Source organism: Suncus etruscus, chromosome 2, assembly GCF_024139225.1.
Source record: "Suncus etruscus isolate mSunEtr1 chromosome 2, mSunEtr1.pri.cur, whole genome shotgun sequence".
Taxonomy (NCBI): domain Eukaryota; kingdom Metazoa; phylum Chordata; class Mammalia; order Eulipotyphla; family Soricidae; genus Suncus; species Suncus etruscus.
In genome coordinates this window covers 128817464-128837716 of record NC_064849.1, presented here as the reverse complement: position 1 = coordinate 128837716, position 20253 = coordinate 128817464, and the positions used below count along the sequence as shown (strand labels likewise).

The 20253-nt window shown below is 37.8% G+C and overlaps 1 protein-coding gene across 1 annotated transcript in view; it reads left to right on the top strand.

Moving 5' to 3' along the window:
* MRPS27 (mitochondrial ribosomal protein S27) overlaps positions 1-20253 on the top strand; it is a 104022-nt gene that overhangs the window by 17806 nt on the left and 65963 nt on the right. Inside the window, exons 3-4 of the mRNA XM_049768798.1 lie at positions 628-698; positions 3242-3300. Coding sequence (XP_049624755.1) covers positions 628-698; positions 3242-3300 — 130 coding nt within the window. The remainder of the gene's footprint in view (positions 1-627; positions 699-3241; positions 3301-20253) is intronic.

Below are 20253 nucleotides of genomic sequence, written 5' to 3'. Positions count from 1 at the left end.
TTGCACCACCACTCTGGCTCCTTATCCTTTTTTTTTTTGGAGGTGGGGGTGCTCACACCGGTGACAGGTGTTAATCCTGGCTATGCGCTTAGAAAACTCTTCTGGCTGGGGGACCAAATGGGACTCGGGGGAGAAGGATCGAACCACAGTCCATCCTGGATCAGCCGTTTGCAAGGCAAACGCCCTACCAGTGCACCACCGATCCACCCCTGATCCTTTTTTGGCAGGGGGGAAGCCACACCTGATGACGCTCAGGGGTTACTCCTGGCTATGCGCTCAGAAATTGCTTCTGGCTTGGAGGACCATATGGGTCGCGGGGGGATTGAATCGGGGTCCGTCCTAGGCAGACGCCTTATCCCTTGCAGCACTGCTCCGGCCCCTGGTTCATAATTTTTTTAAAGTTTGATAGATGTTGGGATTTTTTGATGATCCTTACTCAAATAGACTATTTTAAAATGTTATTAATGTTCCTTTATCTTCTTTAAGGATCATGTAAAATGATTTCTTAAAAGAGCAAGAAAAGCCCATCTGTCTTAACACCAACTTCATAATATTGGTAACCCTCTGGTAGGAAGTGTATCTATGAGGATTTTTTTAAAAATATGTGTCTCTTTCTTGTCTTTACAGCTGATCTAGCATCTTTAATGGATAAAACATATGACAGAAAGTTGCCTGTTAGTTCCTTAACAATATCCCGGGTAAGCAAGTTTAAATATATATGTTTTTCCAAAAGTAAGAATTTCTTTATAAATGTCAAACTCGATAAATAAAACATATTTTGCATAGGATAGCTATCCAGGATATATGTTTTTATAGTTAGTAATATGTTATGGTGAAGTAGCAAATTTCTTTGAACTAAGGTAATTGACCATACTACTCTGTCGGTGATTACTATTGTATATCTGATTTAGTTTTTTCAGTATATGATATGTTGCCCTCTGAGACCGTACTTTTTCCTAAGATGAGATGACCTCAAGTAATAGTATTCACTTAATATTGAAAGTGGTTTCAGTAATTAAGAAAGCCTATAAACACCTACATGAATGTAAGTGTTAAACTGAATACCTTCTCTGTTGCACATTGTACTCATTTTGTAAAATACGTCTGACTCTTAATTTTCATCTTGGTCATTAATCTAAAAATTAGTATCTCCAGTTTACAAGGAAAAGTTAGAATGCTTGATAAGCAGATCACTTAGTTCATCTATGGAAAAATTGGGTCTTAAGTCTACTTCTCGGGGCCAGAGCAATAGCACAGAGGTAGGGTATTTGCCTTTTATGCATCTGACCCAGGTTCGATTCCCGGCATCCCATGTGATCCCTGGAGACTGCCAGGAGTGATTTCTGAGCATAGTGCCAGGAGTAACCCCTGAATGATTTAATTAGTTAATTAAATCTAGTTCCCTGTAATATCAGTGTTTTTGACCTTTGTCTCCTCCAGATCAGCTTGGTTCTGTCTTTATTGTGACTTCTCTTTGAGAAACTAGACTACTGACCTTCTCTTCCTCATTCCTAGTATGAGAACAGTCTTGCCAAAAGGTTGCTAAGGTGATACCTAACTATGAAAGGCCTTTGTAGAAATTAATGAATGTCACAAAGTTCAAGGTATTATTAAACCTAGTAACGAAAGAACCATAGTCAGTCCTCACTTAAACCTCATGGATGCATTCTTAGAAACTGCCACTTGAAATGAAAACATTTCTTTTCATTGGAGCCTCATATTTGTCATGGCAGGTGCTTTAATTCTCTTTGTGCAGATGGAGCAACTAAGTTGTAGAGGGGCTATACCATCTGTTTGAGTCATACAGCAAATGAGCAGGCAAGTTAGCCTGCAATATCACATCCTATGTATAAACTCTTTTTCTGACCCTTACTGAGATTTATAACTTACATGCCTTTTGAAAGTTCATCATATTTCCTTTCCCTCTTTATGTGGTTTTAAGTAGGTTCATATGTGTGATTCTTGTTTGCCTCTGAGTCTCTACTTTAGGTTGGATTCCATTCTGGTAATAGTCCTTTCTGTTTGTTTGTTTGTTTGGTGTAGAGCTAAGGAGCAAACAAAGGAAGTTTATTGTGTGAGGGAGACCTTGCTAAAAGAAGAATCACATATTGACTTGTCCAGAGCAGAACTTAAATCAGAGGAGGAAAATTGGTTCCTGGACTCAGTATCTCTCTAGATGTGTTTGTGTATGTTAAAGGTCAAGGGAAATAGTATTTTATAAAGGACATTTTTGCAATAATTCTCAGAGACAAAAGAGATGAAGGCTGGAAGGTCCAGCTCACGATGTGAAGCTCACCAGAAAGAGTGGTGAGTGCATTAGAGAAATAAACTACACTGACAACTATCATAACAATGTGAATGAATGAGGAAAGTAGAAAGCCTGTCTTGGGTGCTCGCAGAGGTGGGGTGGGGAGAAGGGAGATTTGGGACATTGGTGATGGGAATGTTGTACTGTTGAAGGGGGGTGTTCTTTACATGACTGAAACCCAACTACGATCATATTTGTAATCAAGGTGTTTATATAAAGATATTAAAAAATAAAATGGGCTTATTGTACTGGTAAAAAAAAAAAGGAAAATAGTGTTAGCTAGTTACAAAAACACAAGAAGGACCTCTTTATTCTGAACAAGGGGTTGTCACTGATTTTCTTCATAAGGTCTTTCTAATCAGAAAAAGGGGAGCTATCGATATTTCTTGCATTTGTGTGAAGGAGTTTCAAGAAGGAGACCATCTTGCTGTATATATACAGTTTATAAAGCGCCTCTTATAGAGGCAGACTGGTAAATGGAAGACATATGCCTTGGGGGAGGGGAGACAAATAGATGGAGGGAAGTGGACACTGGTAAAGGGAGCAGTGTTGAAACATTGTGTGGTTGAAACTCAATCATGGATAACTTTGTAATTTCTCAGTGACCAAATTAAAAGAATTTTTTTTGGGGGGGGTCACACCTGGTAGCGCTCAGGGGTTACTCCTGGCTCTACACTCAGAAATCACTCCTGCCAGGCTCGGCGGACCATGTGGGATGCCGGGATTCAAACCACTGTCCTTCTGCATGCAAGGCAAATGTCCTACCTCCATGCTATCTCTCCAGCCCCTAAAAGAATACTTTTAAGAAAAAGAGACCATCTTATAAACATTGCTCTTTAAAATGGGAACTTGGTGTTTTCTAAGGTTTTTGTATAAATTAGGCTTAAGATGTGACATCATTTATATGCAAAAATTTATTTATATGTCTTTTAGTTTGTGGACAATGTTTCATCTCGAGAAGAGATTGACCATGCAGAATATTACCTTTACAAGTAAGTTTTCCATTTCATTGGCTATGTGCTCTTCTAGCTTATATTTTTAGTGTTTTATAGATACTTTGATGCCAGTGTATAGACCTTCTTAATTTTAATGTATATACACTATGAATACTTATAGTGTTTCATTCTGTGAACATATGATTTAAGCCAGTTTCCTATTGAAAGGTCTTTAGGTTGTTTGTTTTTTCTTTGTATAATATGCAATGCAAAACGTAATAACCTTTTTATATGTGCTATTTTGTATATAATTCTCATAAGTACAGACACTTAAATAATTTCAACAGCTATATGGTGCTTTCCATTAAAAATTTTACATGGTGACATTCTACCTTTAGTAATTGAGAGAGGCCTGATTTTACAGCTTGGCCATTAGAATAATTTTACTTTTTTGTTTATTTTTTTTTGGGGGGGGGCTACACACGCCCAGTAGTAGTCAGACATTATTCCTGACTCTGTTCTGCAAGCTCAGGGGACCATATGGGATGCCAGGGCTCAAAGCAGGGTTGGTTGCATGCAAGGCAAACATCCTACATGATGTACTATTGCTCCGGCTCCTGGATTTTTATTTATTTATTTCTTTTTTTAGTTTTTGGGCCACACCTAGCAGGGCTAGGGGGTCACTCCTGGCAGGCTCAGGATCATATTGAATGCCAAGGATCAAACCCAGGTCCATCCTGTATTGGCTGTGTGCAAGGCAAACACCCTACTGCTGTGCTATCACTCTGGTCCCAAGGCTCATGGATTTTTTTTTTAGTATGATCAATGAAAAATGATATAGATATCCCTTTTCTCTTTTATTCAGATGGCATTACATTGATATGCTACTTGTCATGTGCTTTCAGTTTACACTATATTTGAAATATTTCTGTATTACCACATTACTTTATTCTTTCAGCTGGGAGCAATCCTCTCTTGAAGTATTAGATACAGCCACAGGAGTAGGAGGGAGGGAAGCTTGTTTAGCGTATTATCCTGTATGCTAGCAAAAGACCGAAAGAGCATAAACCTTGCTAAATAATTGGTCAAATTGCTAAATAAATATTGGTCAGATAGTTTATGATTAATCTTTAATGTTGCTTCAATGTGAAAATGATATCTTATCACTAATTTTTAATTGTGATTCTTTATGTTTAAAAAAATGTGACTTAATATTTTCTAATTCCTAGATTTTCAAAATAGACTTATTTAAATATGAGATGTTTTCAGTAAGCATTGCATTACAATTTTCCGTTATATTTTTGGTTTAAGCAAGAAAATTTTCAACTATTTCCATCTAGGTATATTTTTTAAAAAGACTTTCTTTGTATTAGTAAAAAATTCATTTAAATTTGTATTTGCTTTTGCTAAATAACAGTGTTTCTTTTTTACTGAGTTGGGTAAATTCTACCACCTTTTTAGTATTTTCTGTTAAAATATAAATTTCAAATAGATTAATTCTATGACAAAATAATTGATTTTACTTATTTTTAACTTTTATTCTCTTATCTATTTTTGTGGTACTGGGAATTGAACCCATGGCCTCATTCATGCAATGCAAGTGTTCTGTTGCTGAGTCACATTTCCAGTTCCAAATCCTTTATTTTAAATCTAAGATTATCTTTATCAGCATCTTGAACTTAAAGTCTAGGTCCTGAATTCATAATTGCTAGTGCCTTCCTATTCATTGTTCAGCCACCCATGAGCAAACCCCATGATGAGAGCGAAATTAGAATATTAATCTTTACTTAGTGTTCCTTGACATTCTTTTTTGCCGATGGCAAAAGGTCTAGCTGGGCTGGCATCTGCTCAATTCTTATTCTTTTGCTTTGCTCATGGAGGAACATGGGAATTGGTTTTAATTTCCAAATAGAAATTTGGAGAGGTAGGAAGAGAATTACACTCCCAGACAATGTTTGAGGCCTACCCCTGCTCTGCTAAGGACCACCAGGGCCACCCTACTAATGCTTAGAAGACCCGAGGGCTCCATCTAGCAGCCTTAATCCAAGGGTCTTGCACCCTAATTATTATGACTTCTGTAGCATCTTCCCAGCCCCTAGAAACTGCTTCTTAGAATTCCATCCCATGGAGCACTGTGCCATAGTCCTAAGAAAAACATATACCAAATGTACAAGTTCTACTGTGCTGTATATGTAACAGAGTTGGGTGATTCAACATTTATTTAATACTTAATGCTTTCCCAAGCTCTGCTATGTCCAAGGTGCTGGGCAAACAATGATGAATGTCCTACTTCCCTTGTATTAGTATTCAGCTGATAACTTTAAATCCTACCTTTAAGTCTTAAATCCTTAATGCTTAATTCTTTACATGATGTCTGATTTTGTGGGGCCTCAAGTCTTACTTAAACTTTTATAAAATGTATTTGAAACAGGGCTTCTTAACTTTTTCCCAATTATTACCACATTTTGCTCAAAACTGTCACACAAGTGTGAGTACTGCCAGCAACACCTCAAATTCACTACAAGGTTGATTTTGATTTATTTTTTGGTTGTCATACCATTGCCATATTTTTTTCAACCCCCACATTTATTTGTAAAGCAGTTCATAGTGAGCAAAACCCTGAGCACTGACAAGTGTGGCCCAGAAACCAGAACAGACAAAAGGCAAAAAAAGAAGCAGAGATGCAAATCTTCTCTAGTGTTTATAGAAATCGAATTAGCGCCAAAGAAGTTGGGGTCCCTTGAGTGACAGCTACATTGATGCTCTCAGGTACAGAGCTAGGCACTTTGAAAGTAATAGTAATATTCTGCCAGCTTGTCATCCTGAAGGACTTAAGCCTTGAATACATCTGAGGCTCATAGGGTTAGCAGTTTAGGGGTTTCACTACTGAGGAGTTGCCAGAATGATTTGAAAGATGGGATAGCAAGTTTGAAAGACCATTTGAGGAGGCTGGTTGGTTCACAAATTGTCACACAACCTTTCCTTCCTTTATTTTGTGCTAATGGATAAAAAAAGAAAACACCAATGAAAGATTATTCAAAACAAGAATAGTGGAGGGGCCGGGCGGTGGCGCTAGAGGTAAGGTGCCTGCCTTGCCTGCGCTAGCCTTGGATGGACCGCGGTTCGATCCCCCAGCGTCCCGTATGGTCCCCCAAGCCAGGAGCGACTTCTGAGCGCATAGCCAGGAATAACCCCTGAGCGTCACCGGGTGTGGCCCCCCCCCAAAAAAAAACAAGAATAGTGTCAACTAAAGATAATTAAAGCAACTCACATCTGAAATTATATAGATTGACAAGCTTTAAAAAATCACGGTAATACCCTTCATATCTAAGGGGAAAATAAGTCAAGAAAAAGGAAAAATATATTAAAGCATACATAAAAAGTCTCAGATTGAAGTAAAATAAAATATGAAAAGCTAAGAAGCATAACTAGTATAACAATTTTTCTCAAGTAATGTAAGTAAAACAGAACAGTGAAAAAATTAATGAAAAATAGAATATAATAAGCAGACATTTCATTAGCTTGTATCAATATACCCAGGGTTGGGAAAACCAGCCTAAGAATGAAGCAAGCTGCAGATGGAGACCCTTTGTGGTGGTTGCAGCTGTCATCCCAGAAGCCACTGGGGTAGGTGGAGCTTCAGTGGCTGGGCTGGGTTGCTGCTGCCAGGGGAGGTCTATGCTCCACAGGCTCAGTTTCTACTCTGACCAACTATAGGAGTTGCTTTTGTTCATTGTTTTTGTTTTTGTTCATTGATCTCTATTCCATTACCTCTCGATGCCAATCGCATATTTCCTAGGTAGCTGTAATATATATATATAAGCTTTAAAATTTAGTTATGTAAGTCTTTCAGTTTGATTCTAAACAACAAAGACATTTTTGTATAGGTTATATACATTTTGAAATCACTATGTGTACATATGTACATACATAGAATTTATTATGATTAGCTGCAAAGTTGCCAGGCTTCTGCAGGTTAATCCAATAAGCTGCAAGTCTACCAGCTGCTTTGTGTATTGGGGTCTAGAGTGAGATCAGAGGAATATGTGAACTTGGATGAAATAGCATCATATTCTTATTTTCATGCCCCCCTCAGAGTTAGCATTTCCCTGTTTATGGACGTAAACAACAGGTCACAGTATCATTAGGAGCATCTGTCACCATCTCACCAGTAAGAACCATTGGATGTTCATCTCTCATTGCATTCACTGCAGACAGTTCCTATGACAAATTGTGTGCATCACAGTGTGTGATGTTCTGATGTACTCCTTCCTTCCTCAGCTGCCAGCTAGTCTGACTTCATGAATTGATAAAGAAGCACAAGCTAGCTCAAGGAGTTAATACTGTGATCATTGTTTCATTGTCATTGGTTTCTTTTGTGATTCTGTGTGTTTTTATTTCATGTGTTGGAAACATTCTGTCAGGGTTTCTCCTACTTACAGTGTTGAGACACCAAAAAAAGAATAGTTCAGACCCCTGCTGTGAGATTACCTTTGAAAAAGGCCTTTTGTTTGTCCAATATCCTGGTTCTTTATTCCAGCCCTTTAAAATGTTGAGTCTTTATTCTTTGCCTTCTAACAAAGGGTATTCTTTTCTTACTTAAGTTTAGACCTTAGAGGAAAGCAAGCATGTATTTGATAGAGGCTATGTGTTCTGTTTCCCAATGAAAATAGAGATACAGCCAGTCTCTGAAATTTCTCTTCTGGAAGGAAGAAGGTATTGGTAGAAGTGAGCAGATTTGAATAGGCCTTGAGATGCTGTCCTTTTGGGAATGCCTACAAGGATTAGGGAACAGTGGGCAGAAATGCATCTGCTTGATTTGGGTTCTTTTCCCCATCTTATACAGTGAACAGCACTATTCCCTATAGGAACAAGAGAAGGCTTTGGGAAGGGGAGGAAGTTAGGAGAACAGGGGTCCTCTTGAGTTCTGATCTTATGGGTGGGCTAAGAAGTTTATTGTTGATTGATGCAATAAAAAGTGTTTTATTCACTTTTAAAGATCTGAGTAAAGGGTGGGAGAGATTTATATAGAGTAAGGCTCTCTTGCTTTGCATCTCTCCTTACCTAGCACCACCAGCAATAAACCCTGAGCGCCATCAGATGTGGTATAATTAAGAGAAAAAAAAATGTTTTGATCAGGGGCCAGAGAGATGGCATGGAGGTAGGGCGTTTGTCTTTTATGCAGAAGGATGGTGGTTCGAATTCTGGCATTTCATATGGTCCCCCGAGCATGCCAGGAGCAATTTCTGAGTGTAGAGCCAGTAGTGACCCCTGAGCACTGCCAGGTGTGACCAAAAAAAAAAAAAAATGTTTTGATCCTCAGGCATAATGTTAATTTTTTTCTCCTCATTAACATTGTCGGGGTTGGGGGGGGGGGCGGGGATACAGGAGCTACTCCTGGCTCTGTGCTGAGGGATCACTCCTGGTAGTGCTCGGTGATTATTTGAAGTGGGGCCCTGAGCAGAGAAGGGATGCCTCAGAATGGAAGGGTACATTGAGAAGATACTATGAAAAGCTTTACATTTCCCTAATACAAGATATTACTGGTAAAGAACCTGAGCTAGGCTATAGTTTGTTTATTTAGGTATCCAAAACAGAAAGAGTCAGTAAAATGCTTATCTTGTATATGACCCACTTGGGTTCCATGTAGGCACTTCATTTGGTGCCTTGAGTCCTGCCAGGAGTGATCCCTGAGTGCAGTCAGGAGTAAGCACTGCTGGCTGTGCCCCCACTAAAAACTATCAAAATAAAGAAGAGCCATCTCATTATATTTTTTTCCACAAGCAATATTTTGTAATCTGCCAGCTTGAGGTTAATGTTGTTTTATAATGAGCTTCTCTAGAGAATTTTCCTTTATGTTTAGGGGGAGAACATATCTTTCTTGGGCTGCCTAATCAGTAGTTCTGAGCTCAGGAGTCTCCAAGTCAAGTGAATATGTGCTTCCACAGGTCCACAGATGAGCCCTCAGGCAAGGTCTGTGTCTCCATTTTTAGGAGATAAAACTGCTTGTCGTGGGTAAAATGATGGCATAAATAAAAAAAAAGCATTATTTTCATGATTATAACAAGCTGTAAAAATTCCCATATTAGTATTTGTTTGTATTGTAAGAATGCAAACAAAGCCATAAAAATTCCTTCTGTTCCAGTGGTATCACCCTCTTCACTATGGAGGATGTTTACAAATTACATTTTAAAAGCCATTATTTAGACTTTTAAATCATTTTGGCACCATAGCAGTTTGGAGATGCATGAAATTAAGCCTCTCACTATCAAATTGCGATCGAAAGGGATCATTTAATCTTCAACATAGAGGTCATTCCTAAAGAGAAATAATAGAAATGTCTAATATCGGTGACAATATATTCTCTCTTTTAAGGCTATGGTTTTAGCAGAAATATAGGGAAATGCTGAAATGAGGAAAGATCATTGCAGAACTTCTTGGAAAGGTCTGTATTCTGTAGTATAGAAACCTCCATGTTGGGGCTGGAGCCCTAGCACATCAGAATGGCACTTTCCTAACAACCTGTCCATGCAGACCAATCAGGTTTGAGGCCCAGCATTCCATGTACATGCGTGGAGTGATTAAAATGATGATGAGTGATTAGAAATATAAAATGAAAAAAAAATAAAAAAGAAACATCTGTGTTGCCCCCTGTTAATGAGAGGAGAGGGTAAGGTTGTCCAGTAGGTCATATTGCCAGCACATTCATCCACTCCATCCCTTGGCCTCAAGTATTTTACATCAGTTGGTTAACTGACCTGGCAGATACCAGGCGTCCCTGGTTGGAGGTGGATGGCAGGTCAGGAACAGCTGAGGCCAGACAGATGGCAGCCTACATGGTTCCAAGTCTTCTGTTGGCAGCCAGCCTTAAAAAGGGAGGCCCAAAGCAGCTTCATTTATCAACAAGCAAAACTATCTCCCAACAGTTCCTTAAAAGGTGAGTGTACTACTGTAGGCCTGTATTGTAAGAATTCACTTTTGTCCATAGACAGGGGAGGCTGGGCATTCATTAAGAGGAAGTACTTTTTTTTGTATTTTAGCCTGGCATAGTGGTTGTTTTATAGCAAAAAATTTTTTTAATTTAAGTTGTTTTTCTATTAAGGACTGGAGCAATTATATAGCAGGTAGGGCACTTGACTTGCATATGGCTGATCTAGGTTTGATTCCTGGTATCCCATATAGTTCCTTGACCCCACCTAAAGTAAACCCTGAGTACTACCAGGTATGGTTCAAAAACAAAATCAACAAAACAAAGTTTTGTTTTTTTTTTTCTGTTAGTATATGTCTGGGTCACAGTAGATTTGAATTTGAGAAAGATTAAGAACCCATGGAGAAGTAATTGAATGTTAGAGCTTGTTTTAGAAATGCCTTCATATTTTCATATTGCCTATTGCTATATTTTATTTTTAGAAGTTTATTCTTACCATTAATTAGCCAGAGAGAAAATTTCTCATTATTAATGGCCCTGAATTAGGAAAGAGCTATCTCGTCAAGGGCATTGACCACAGTGGCCCACTGGAACTGTGGTGAGTTAGGATGAGAACCTTTGGCCTTACTGCCTTCATATTTGGCTCTTCTTCCCACCACTGGTTTGTTATTTCAGCCTGGAGACTGGCCATAGGAGCCATGGGGGAGGGTATTTCACTGTCAAGGGAATTCTCCCTTGAAAGCTTTGATTCTAACTAACCTTCTACCTAACCTCCCAGTGTGATCTAACCTCATAGGTAGTTAACTATTTCTCTAGTGATGTCTAGGATCCTAGAGCCTTTGATTCCAGGAATCTACAGGAATTCCTGCTGCTTTAAACCTCTATGCAACTTCTCATGTATTTAACTTATATCTATCTCTCTCCTTTGGAGAAGTGTTTGTTGAAGTCTTTTATCCACTTATTAAATTGAGTTGCTTGTTTTATTACTGAGTTTTGAGAATTTTTTTCTGGAAAATGGCCTTTTTAGTCTCTTAATTTACTTAAGTGTTTTTCGAAGAGCAGTTTTTATTTTGTATTCCAATCTACTTTTGTCATGATTCTTTGATGAATCTTGCCTTGGTGTTTTAGAAATCTTTGCCAAATCTAAGACCACAGAGACTTCTCTCCTATAATTTTCCAAGTTAAATGTTTTCGAATCACTATTGTTTTTGTTCATTGATCTCTATTCCATTACCTCTCGATGCCAATCGCATATTTCCTAGGTAGCTGTAATTTATATATAAGCTTTAAAATTTAGTTATGTAAGTCTTTCAGTTTGATTCTAAACAACAAAGACATTTTGGTTATATAAATTTTGAAATCACTATGTGTACATATGTACATACATAGAATCTATTATGATTAGCTACAAAGTTGCCAGGCTTCTACAGGTTAATCCAATAAGCTGCAAGTCTACCTGCAAGGCTGCAGAGGCCCAAGGCTGCCAGGTCTTAGTGCTGCAAGACTCACAGGGTCCTTTTAGTCCAGCTGCTGGATGGGGCATGTACCCACTCAGGGACACCATGTAGCAACCATCTGCCCAGTACTGAAAGAGGAGAAGTAGAAACCAATTATACTTTTTTATTCATCCTGCAATCTCCTGCCACTGCTGCCCAGGGTGTCTGAGAGAGAGGGAGAGATAGATGGAAATTCACTGGCCAGAGATGGCCAGAGGAAGCCCGGGTTCAAGAAAGAAAGAAAGTGAAAGGAATAGATATAAAGCAAGCAGCATCTTTCCAGTGCTTTATCTCTGGCCTCCTATTTACCAGCAGGCACTTCTCTGATCATTATCCTCACCTCCTTCGAAATAGTACAAGTTTTTTTTTATACTTGACACAACAAGGGGGTGTATCCAGGTTCAACTATTATTACAGTGGGGTTATCCAAGGGGTGTATCCAAGTCCAACTGCCATACACAAACACACATACATACATTATTAATGTCAAGCAGTGAGTACCAAGATCAATTCAAGTAATATGTATTGAACACCTAGGATATATTTAGAATTGAGAAGGAAGATTATAAAGAATATATAAAGGGAGATTGATTTTTGTGGAAGTTAGTAATCTTTCTTTTTCCATTGAAGGCAAATTTGAACTACCTTGACAGAATATTAGAATTACAAGAAGACAGACATTTATGCATGTTAAAGAAAAACTTCTTGACTGTTTTTTATAAAAGAGGTTCTGAAACCAATGGAAGATATGAGAAGACTTTTTAATTTGCCAGACTTGTAATGTGTTCAAAAGCTTATAATCACCTATAGCAGGGGTCTCAAGCTCGCGGCCCACGGGCCGTTTGCAGCCCTCTGTACAACATTTTGTGGCCCTGCTCTAGAGGAGTCTTCTTTTGTTTTGTTTTGTTTTGTTTTGTTTTAGTTGTTTGGGTCACACTCCCCAATGTTCAAGGCTTACTACTGACTTTGCACTCAAGGATCACCCCGACTTTGTTTCCTGCGGCCCCCAGGTAAATTGAGTTTGAGACCCCTGACCTATAGTCAAAAGATTATAAATTTTTAGGATAAACTACAAATATGGAACAATTTAGAATGAACACAGAACTAAGATATAAATGGATACTTTGATTGAATTATGTAACAAAATATGTTTTAGGAAAAACATACCTTAGGCAGACTGCAGATGGGCTTGATGTTATTATGGCAAACATTCATAAATAGGTAGCCTTTTGAATAATCTTGAAGTCTGGCTTGTAGCATGAAATGAGTAGAAGAAATCAGAGCAATTGTTAAATGGAACAAGTAGCCTAGATTGAAGTGAATAGGGTTGGGTGAGAACCAGCAACATGGGTGACTGGGGACTTCCCTAACCATGATCATAGGACCTGTTGGAAGCAGTGAGAATTTAGGCAGGCATATATCAGATAAAGTATAATGCTGGCAAGGTGAAGAGTTTAATACTTGTCATTGTGCATTTCTTGTAGATAGATATAAGTACAACTTCTCTAGAGAGAACTTTGGCATTTTTTGTCGACCTTACATATGTATACCCTTTGACCCAGTAACTTTATGGTATGGAATTTAGCTTCCTAATAAATTCACATAAGTGTGACATAACAATCGTTAGAAAAAGTAGGTTACTGTGTCGACCAATAGAGTCCTAGTCAAACTGCTATACAGTTCTCTTAAGTGGAATACTATGTGGTGATTAAAATAATTAGATAGCTTTATTTGTATTTCATATGGAAGAATTTTAAGTACATTAGTGCAAAAAATCACCAAGATTATATGTTATTTTATATTGCCACTATGATTTCAGTATGTATGTAGTATGTGTATATGTGTGCTTTGGCATAACTATATATAAGTGCAGAGAATGCCTTTGGAATCATAAAAACTGGTAACTTTTTCACAAATCTCATTAACATCACTGAATTCTCTTTTATCTTTTGAATTTTATTATTATAGATGTGTATTACTTATTAAAATGTTTAGATAGTTATTAGTAGATTTGTGAGAAGCATATATCAAAAGTTTTTCAAGAAGTAATAGTAAATTTTGGATTGAAAGTGAAAAAAATGTAGCAGTGTTGCAGAGAAATTATGGGTAAGGAATTCAAAGATTTGCCTTTGAAGTAGTTGATATTGGAAATGCATAGAGAGTTGTTTTGCACATGAGGAAAGGAAATAATTTGGTAGGACTTATACGTATTTGGATATACAAATAGAAAATGAGCAGAGGCCTAACATAAAATAAAAATTTAACTGTACTGAAAAAATGACTAAGTTATAGATTGTTTATTGGATTGGCAAATGGTAACTGGGTTGGATTTTCTTTTGCATTTTCATCATACATAGACATTTTTCTAACTGTATTGTTTTGCTTGCTGAGCACATATTAACTGTAAACTTGTCCACAGACCTTTAGTGAAAGAATAGCCAAAACATAACCTGCCATAACATACCTTAGGACAGGGGTCTCAAACTCAATTTACCTGGGGGCTGCAGGAGCAAAGTCGGGGTGAGGCAAGGCCACATAAGGGATTTCGCTTACCAAATATTCGCAATAAAAAATCGCATTAGTAAGAAAAAATCGCAAAAAATCGCATTAAACATTTGCATACCCCTAACAGAACTGCTCGGGGTATGCGAATGTTTAATGCAATTTTTTTCTTATTTATTATTTATTGCGATTATTTGGTAAGCGAATAATCGCAAATACTGTGATATTTGAAGGTTGGCCGCGGGCCACAAAATGTTGTACGGAGGGCCCCAAACGGCCCGCGGGCCAGGAGTTTGAGACCCCTGCCTTAGGGTATTCCTAGTCTCTTTATATCAGCTGCATTATTTTTGTATGGGTGATATCTTACCTGCTACTCACTTTTAGAACCTATGAAACTGAAACCTAAGGAAGTCTTAGTAATGTCCTAGAGCCCATGAAAAAAGTTCTAGTTCTAACTTTAAAAGAGACCTTATTTAAAGTTTAAAGCCTTATCAGCTAGCTAGGCCAGTCATTATATTTCTTTGTACCAGGGCATTTTTTCCCTAGGGTGTATAGGTAATAAACTAGAAAATTTGGACTCAATATTTTTATACCTCAAAACAAAGTGGTACAAATGACTTAAAAAATTAGCGCATAAATGCAATAGTGCTGAAAAAAATCAGAAAGAGCCAAAATGGGTGGAGAGTAAGAACACCTTGATTTTAGGGCCAGTTTAGCTTCCATTTTGATTTGTAACCTAGATCCAGTTGGTGGTTTTTCTGAACACTTTCTTATATGTGTAATCATGATCTTGGATGTCTCCCAAGACATATAAGTATCACTCATATTTATGCTAATCATCTTCACCAGAAGCCTTTGAAATCATAAAGTTCTGGTCTTTCTCCATCAGACTTAAAGAATAGAATCATAGTTTCAATCATTTTGATTATGAATATCAAAAGAAAAATAAGAAATGAAAAATGCAACAGCAGAAGGTACAGGGAATCTCAATTCTTGCCAAATTGGGTGCTACACTTTGTTTCATATCTTATTTATACATTTTGAATTCATTGGTTATGAGAAGTTAGGTAGTTTTTCTTACTTTCTAGAGTGACTTATGTGCTTATTCTTTGTGTTTGACTTTATCCTGTCATCATTTTCTGGAAAATTCACTAAGCAGTTGCTTTTGATGCTTCACCTATACCTAGGATTTAAAAGGAAAGGGATAAGGTAGATCTGTTTTAAATAGCTGTAAAGATCTTGCATAATAGATTAATCCTTAAAAAGCTATTAGAGTCTCTTAATTTTTCCAAGTTCCAAAGATCTTCCTGGCTATTTTCCTTGTTGGAAACTCACAAGCTATCCAGAATTAGAGCTATAGGGCAGAAAGAAAAGCATAACTAAAAAATCAGCTTATATTTATCAGACTTCAGGATGTTTTTCAGTGTAGGAAAGTTTGATTTAAAGATAACTAAGTTTTTCAGGAGTTTATATAATATTTAAGGAAAAGATGAGTGCATAAAGGGAAACGTCAAGAATAGATTGTGGTACCAGGACTAATCATATGAACATTTAGTGGGAATAAGAAATGATCAGACTTGAACACCAAACCCAAAGTCATTGATAACAAATCAATACCCAATCTACAACAAGCTGTACAAGTGGAGACCAATTACTCTAGCATACTGGGGGGGTAAAGGAGGGAGAAGAGGGATGCATGCTGGGAAAAGGGGTGGAGAGAGGGCAACACTGGTGGTGGGAATTCCCCTTATTCATTATCATTATTTACCTTAAATATTACTATGAAAGATTTGTAACTCACTTTGGCTACAATAAAAATTTTTTAAAAAAATAGGTTGTGGGAACAAATGTTGAATTGATTGTCATCATGAATTTTGACACCATTCAACATAAATCCTTGAGTATTTCTAGGTGTCATATATTTAGGTAAGAAGACAGTGGAGAAGCTAATATTTGTTAATCAGAATTCTCTTTGGTGATCATGGATGTAACATCTCTATGACAGATTTCCAATTATGTTTGAGACTGATTTTATATTTTAAAATCTTTTCCGTTTATATAGCAGTGTTGATTATAAAACAAATGGCATGATGATTTTTATAGCTAGTAAGTAAGGGGCAAGACTAGATTTTAGGCACCATCTTCAACTCAAGGCCATTATAGTGAGTGAACAGTGTATTTATGCAATAGCTGTTATGTAACTCTCTGGTGGATGTTACCAAGAGGTGAACCTCACATTAGTCCTCATTCTTTTTTTTTTTTTTTTTTTTTTTTTTTTTTTTTGGTTTTTGGTTTTTGGGTCACACCTGCCAGTGCTCATTGGTTACTCCTGGTTCTATGCTCAGAAATAGCACCTGGCTGGCTTGAGGGACCATATGGGATGCCAGGATTCGAACCACCATGCTTCTGCATGCAAAGCAAATGCCCTACCTCCATGCTATTTCTCTGGTCCAAGTCCTTAATCTTTTTGTTTTGTTTTGTTTTGTTTTTGGGTCACACTCGGCAGTGCTCAAGGGTCCAAGTCTTTATTCTTGATTGATAGACTTCAAGCAGAACATTGAAGTAGTTAAAATGAGAGCTTTATGGTGCTCGTAAGTTATTACACCCCTCTTTTTTTTTTTTTTTTGGACCACATACAGTGGCACTCAGAGGTTACTTCCTAGCTCTGCACTCAGAAATCACTCCTGGCAGGGATATAGGGGATCAAATCTGGGTCAGCCACGTACAAGGCAAACAAACACCCTACCCACTGTGCTATCACTCTGACCCTCCTCCCACTAAAAATAGCATGTGATAAAAGATCATATATATGGCATATTAAAAGTGTTTTCTGTCTCCAGCCAAAATAGATTGCTGTCCCCTGAATTTACCCTGTGCTTCCTTAACATTGTCCTCCCTCCCATAGCCTAGTGGAATACAACCTAACTTTTCTGTCCTGTTTTAAATTTAGCTCTATCCATTAACTTATCCTGGATTTCACCATTTGAATATGATATCTCTAAACTCTCTGTATAGAATTTTCTTTGATCTATTTAGTACTGTATAGTGAGGTGTTTGTTTGTCTTCCATTGTTTATTTTTTAAATTTTATAATAACACTACTTTACAAAGTTTATAATACGATTGTATCAGGCATTCAGTGTTCCAAGGCCAATCCCACCACTAATGTTATCTTCCTTTCACTAAAGTCCAAAGTTACCCATCCACCACCCAATCCTTAGCAGGTACAACATTCATATTACTTGTTACAATAAAAAGCAAATGAAATTATCAAAAAAAGTTGATCAGAAAAGGTCAATTTGTGGTAATTGTTATATCTTACAATGGTGTTACTAAAGGTCATTGTTTGAGGATTTAGGTATTTGGTGCTGGGTGAGTCTTCTATGTTATTATTTTGCTCATAGAACTTGTTATTCTTTTTTTTGGGGGGGCACACCCGGCAGTGCTCAGGGGTCACTCCTGGCTGCCTGCTCAGAAATAGCTCCTGGCAGGCACGGGGGACCATATGGGACCCCGGGATTCGAACCAACCACCTTTGGTCCTGGATGAACTTGTTATTCTTGATGTGCTCCAATAAGCTCTTGGTACTATGAAATTTGAAGGTATCTTGTGGCTGCATATAGGGCCACGAGCTCCAGGAGCTTCAAGCAGAAAGGAGAATTCTCCCAACTCCATTCTGTGAACATTCCAGAGTTTTCATCCCAGACTGGCCTACCTAGTGCTATTTAAGCAACATTATATTCTTTTTGAGATTTTTTTTTTTTTTTTTGGTTTTTGGTTTTTGGTTTTTGGGTCACACTGGCAGTGCTCAGGGGTTCTTCCTGGCTCTATGCTCAGAAATCGCTCCTGGCAGGCTTGGGGGACCATATGGGATGACGGGATTAGAACCACCGTCCTGCATGCAAGGCAAATGTCTAACCTCCATGCTATCTCTCTGGCCCCTTGTTTGTTTTTTGACTAATCAAAAATATGTTTCATCTTTTTCTTTCCTTGAGAAACTGTAAAATATAGTAGAAAAGAGTATGCCTCTTCTGCTAGTTTAGATTTGAATCTCAGATAAACCATCACATCCAGGAAATGGTGATTAAAGTAATCTTGGTGTTTAGGTTCAGACAAGGAAATTGACACATTATAAGAACTGTCTTGGAAAGAAAAAGGTCAGGTAGGGCTCAATACAGTTTAGCTTCCATGTTGGCTATGCTAGATGGTAACATTTGAAAGAATTGAAACTATATCTTTATCGAGATTTCTCTCCTTGGGGGAACTGTACATTATATTCAAAATAAGGTTTATAAGGCCTAAGATCATACTACTTTGACTCCCACAATCATCAAGAACAAAAATTGTGAGGACAAGGGAGAAAGAGGCACTTATGAACACTAATATTTGATTATGCAGATGGAAAGGAGTTCATTTGGGTGGAGAACTGCCTGACTCTAAAAGATTGCTAACTGAAGGTCTCATTCATAGGACAGACCCACATTTCTAGAAGGACAGTGGCCTGAAACCAGAAGGGGGCAGCAGAAAGCCATTTGCTTCTCATTTGCTGTGAAAAGGAGAGACCTAAACTACCCAAACTAATCTGGCAAGATATTATAGGTTGAGTTATCAAAAGTAGATTAGGCACAAGAAGAGAAGTCTGTTCTGAAGGCTAGGAGCATAGCAGAAAAACTTTTAAACATTTGAAATAGAAGACATTAAGGGACTGCTTCCAGAGATTTTAACTCTGATAGCTGAAATCCACAGAGCAGCTCTTAATGGCTAGAGATGCTTAATAATGTCAGCATCCTCCACTGTTTTATTGCTTTTCCCCCAACTGCAGAAACTACGAATGCCTAATTGTATAAAATATGTAAGATCTGATAAGCTGCCTATTTGAACTAAATAGGTAAAAAAAATATGTGAATTTTTCTTTACATGAAAATATTTTTACTTATAAAATAAAGAATTATATATATATCGTTTTTATCAACTTGGAAAAAAATCATTCCCTTTTTAGTTTTTTTTTTTTTGCCAAGTGTTTCACTCCATCTTTTAGTTTTGATTTAAACATTAACTCTCAGATTTCACCTATAAATCTAATTACAATTATATTGTAATTAGAAGTGATGAGAAAATGATCCCAAGTTTAGAAAAGGACCAAGAATAACAAAGACAGTTTTAAGAAAACTAAGATAGATGGTTGAATATAGAAAGGTGAAGAACTCACAGAAAGTTGCAATAGATAAAAGTGAGACGAGTCTTAGACTAGTGGAATGGGAGGGAGAGAGCCTGAAATGCTCCACATGTGTCTGCAATTTAAGATATTTACTCAGCAAGGGAAAACGTTTAGGCTATTTAATAAATGGTACTTCGACAATTGCTAACCTGTATGGGAAAAATTCAATTCCTACTCCAAAAGATACATGCAGGTGCATTTTTTTCCCTGCAGCACCGCCGCCCCCTTCCCTTCCCACCCCACTGCCCTCCGCCCTCCGCCCTCCTGCATGTGCCTTTTTAAAGACGGATTAGAATGGAAAAAGGAAAGCCTAAAGTTGTTTTTGTTTGTTTTATTGGTTTTCGTTTTTGGGTCACACCCGGCAATGCTCAGGGGTTACTCCTGGCTTTACGCTCAGAAATCGCCCCTGGCAGGCTCGGGGGACCATATGGGATGCCGGGGATTCGAACCACTGTCCTTCTGCATGCAAGGCAAATGTCTTACCTTCATGCTATCTCTCCGGCTCCGCCTAAAGTTCTTTGATGTATAGGAGAATATCTGAAAAGAAATGTAGGGTTTATTTAATAAGAAAAGTTTTTTTTTTTTTATTTTGTTTTTAGGTCACACCTGGTGATACTCAGGGGTTACTCCTGTCTATGGGCTCAGAAATCGCTCCTGGCTCCAGGGACCATATGGGACACCAGGGATCAAACTGAGGTTCATCCTGGCTTGCACGAGGCTGACCCAGGACAGATCTCAGTTCGATCCCCAGCATCCCATATGGTCCCCCAAGCCAGGAGCGATTTCTGAGTGCATAGCCAGGAGTAACCCCTGAACATCACCAGCTGTGGCTCAAAAACTAAAAAAAAAAAAAAAAGAAAAAAGAAA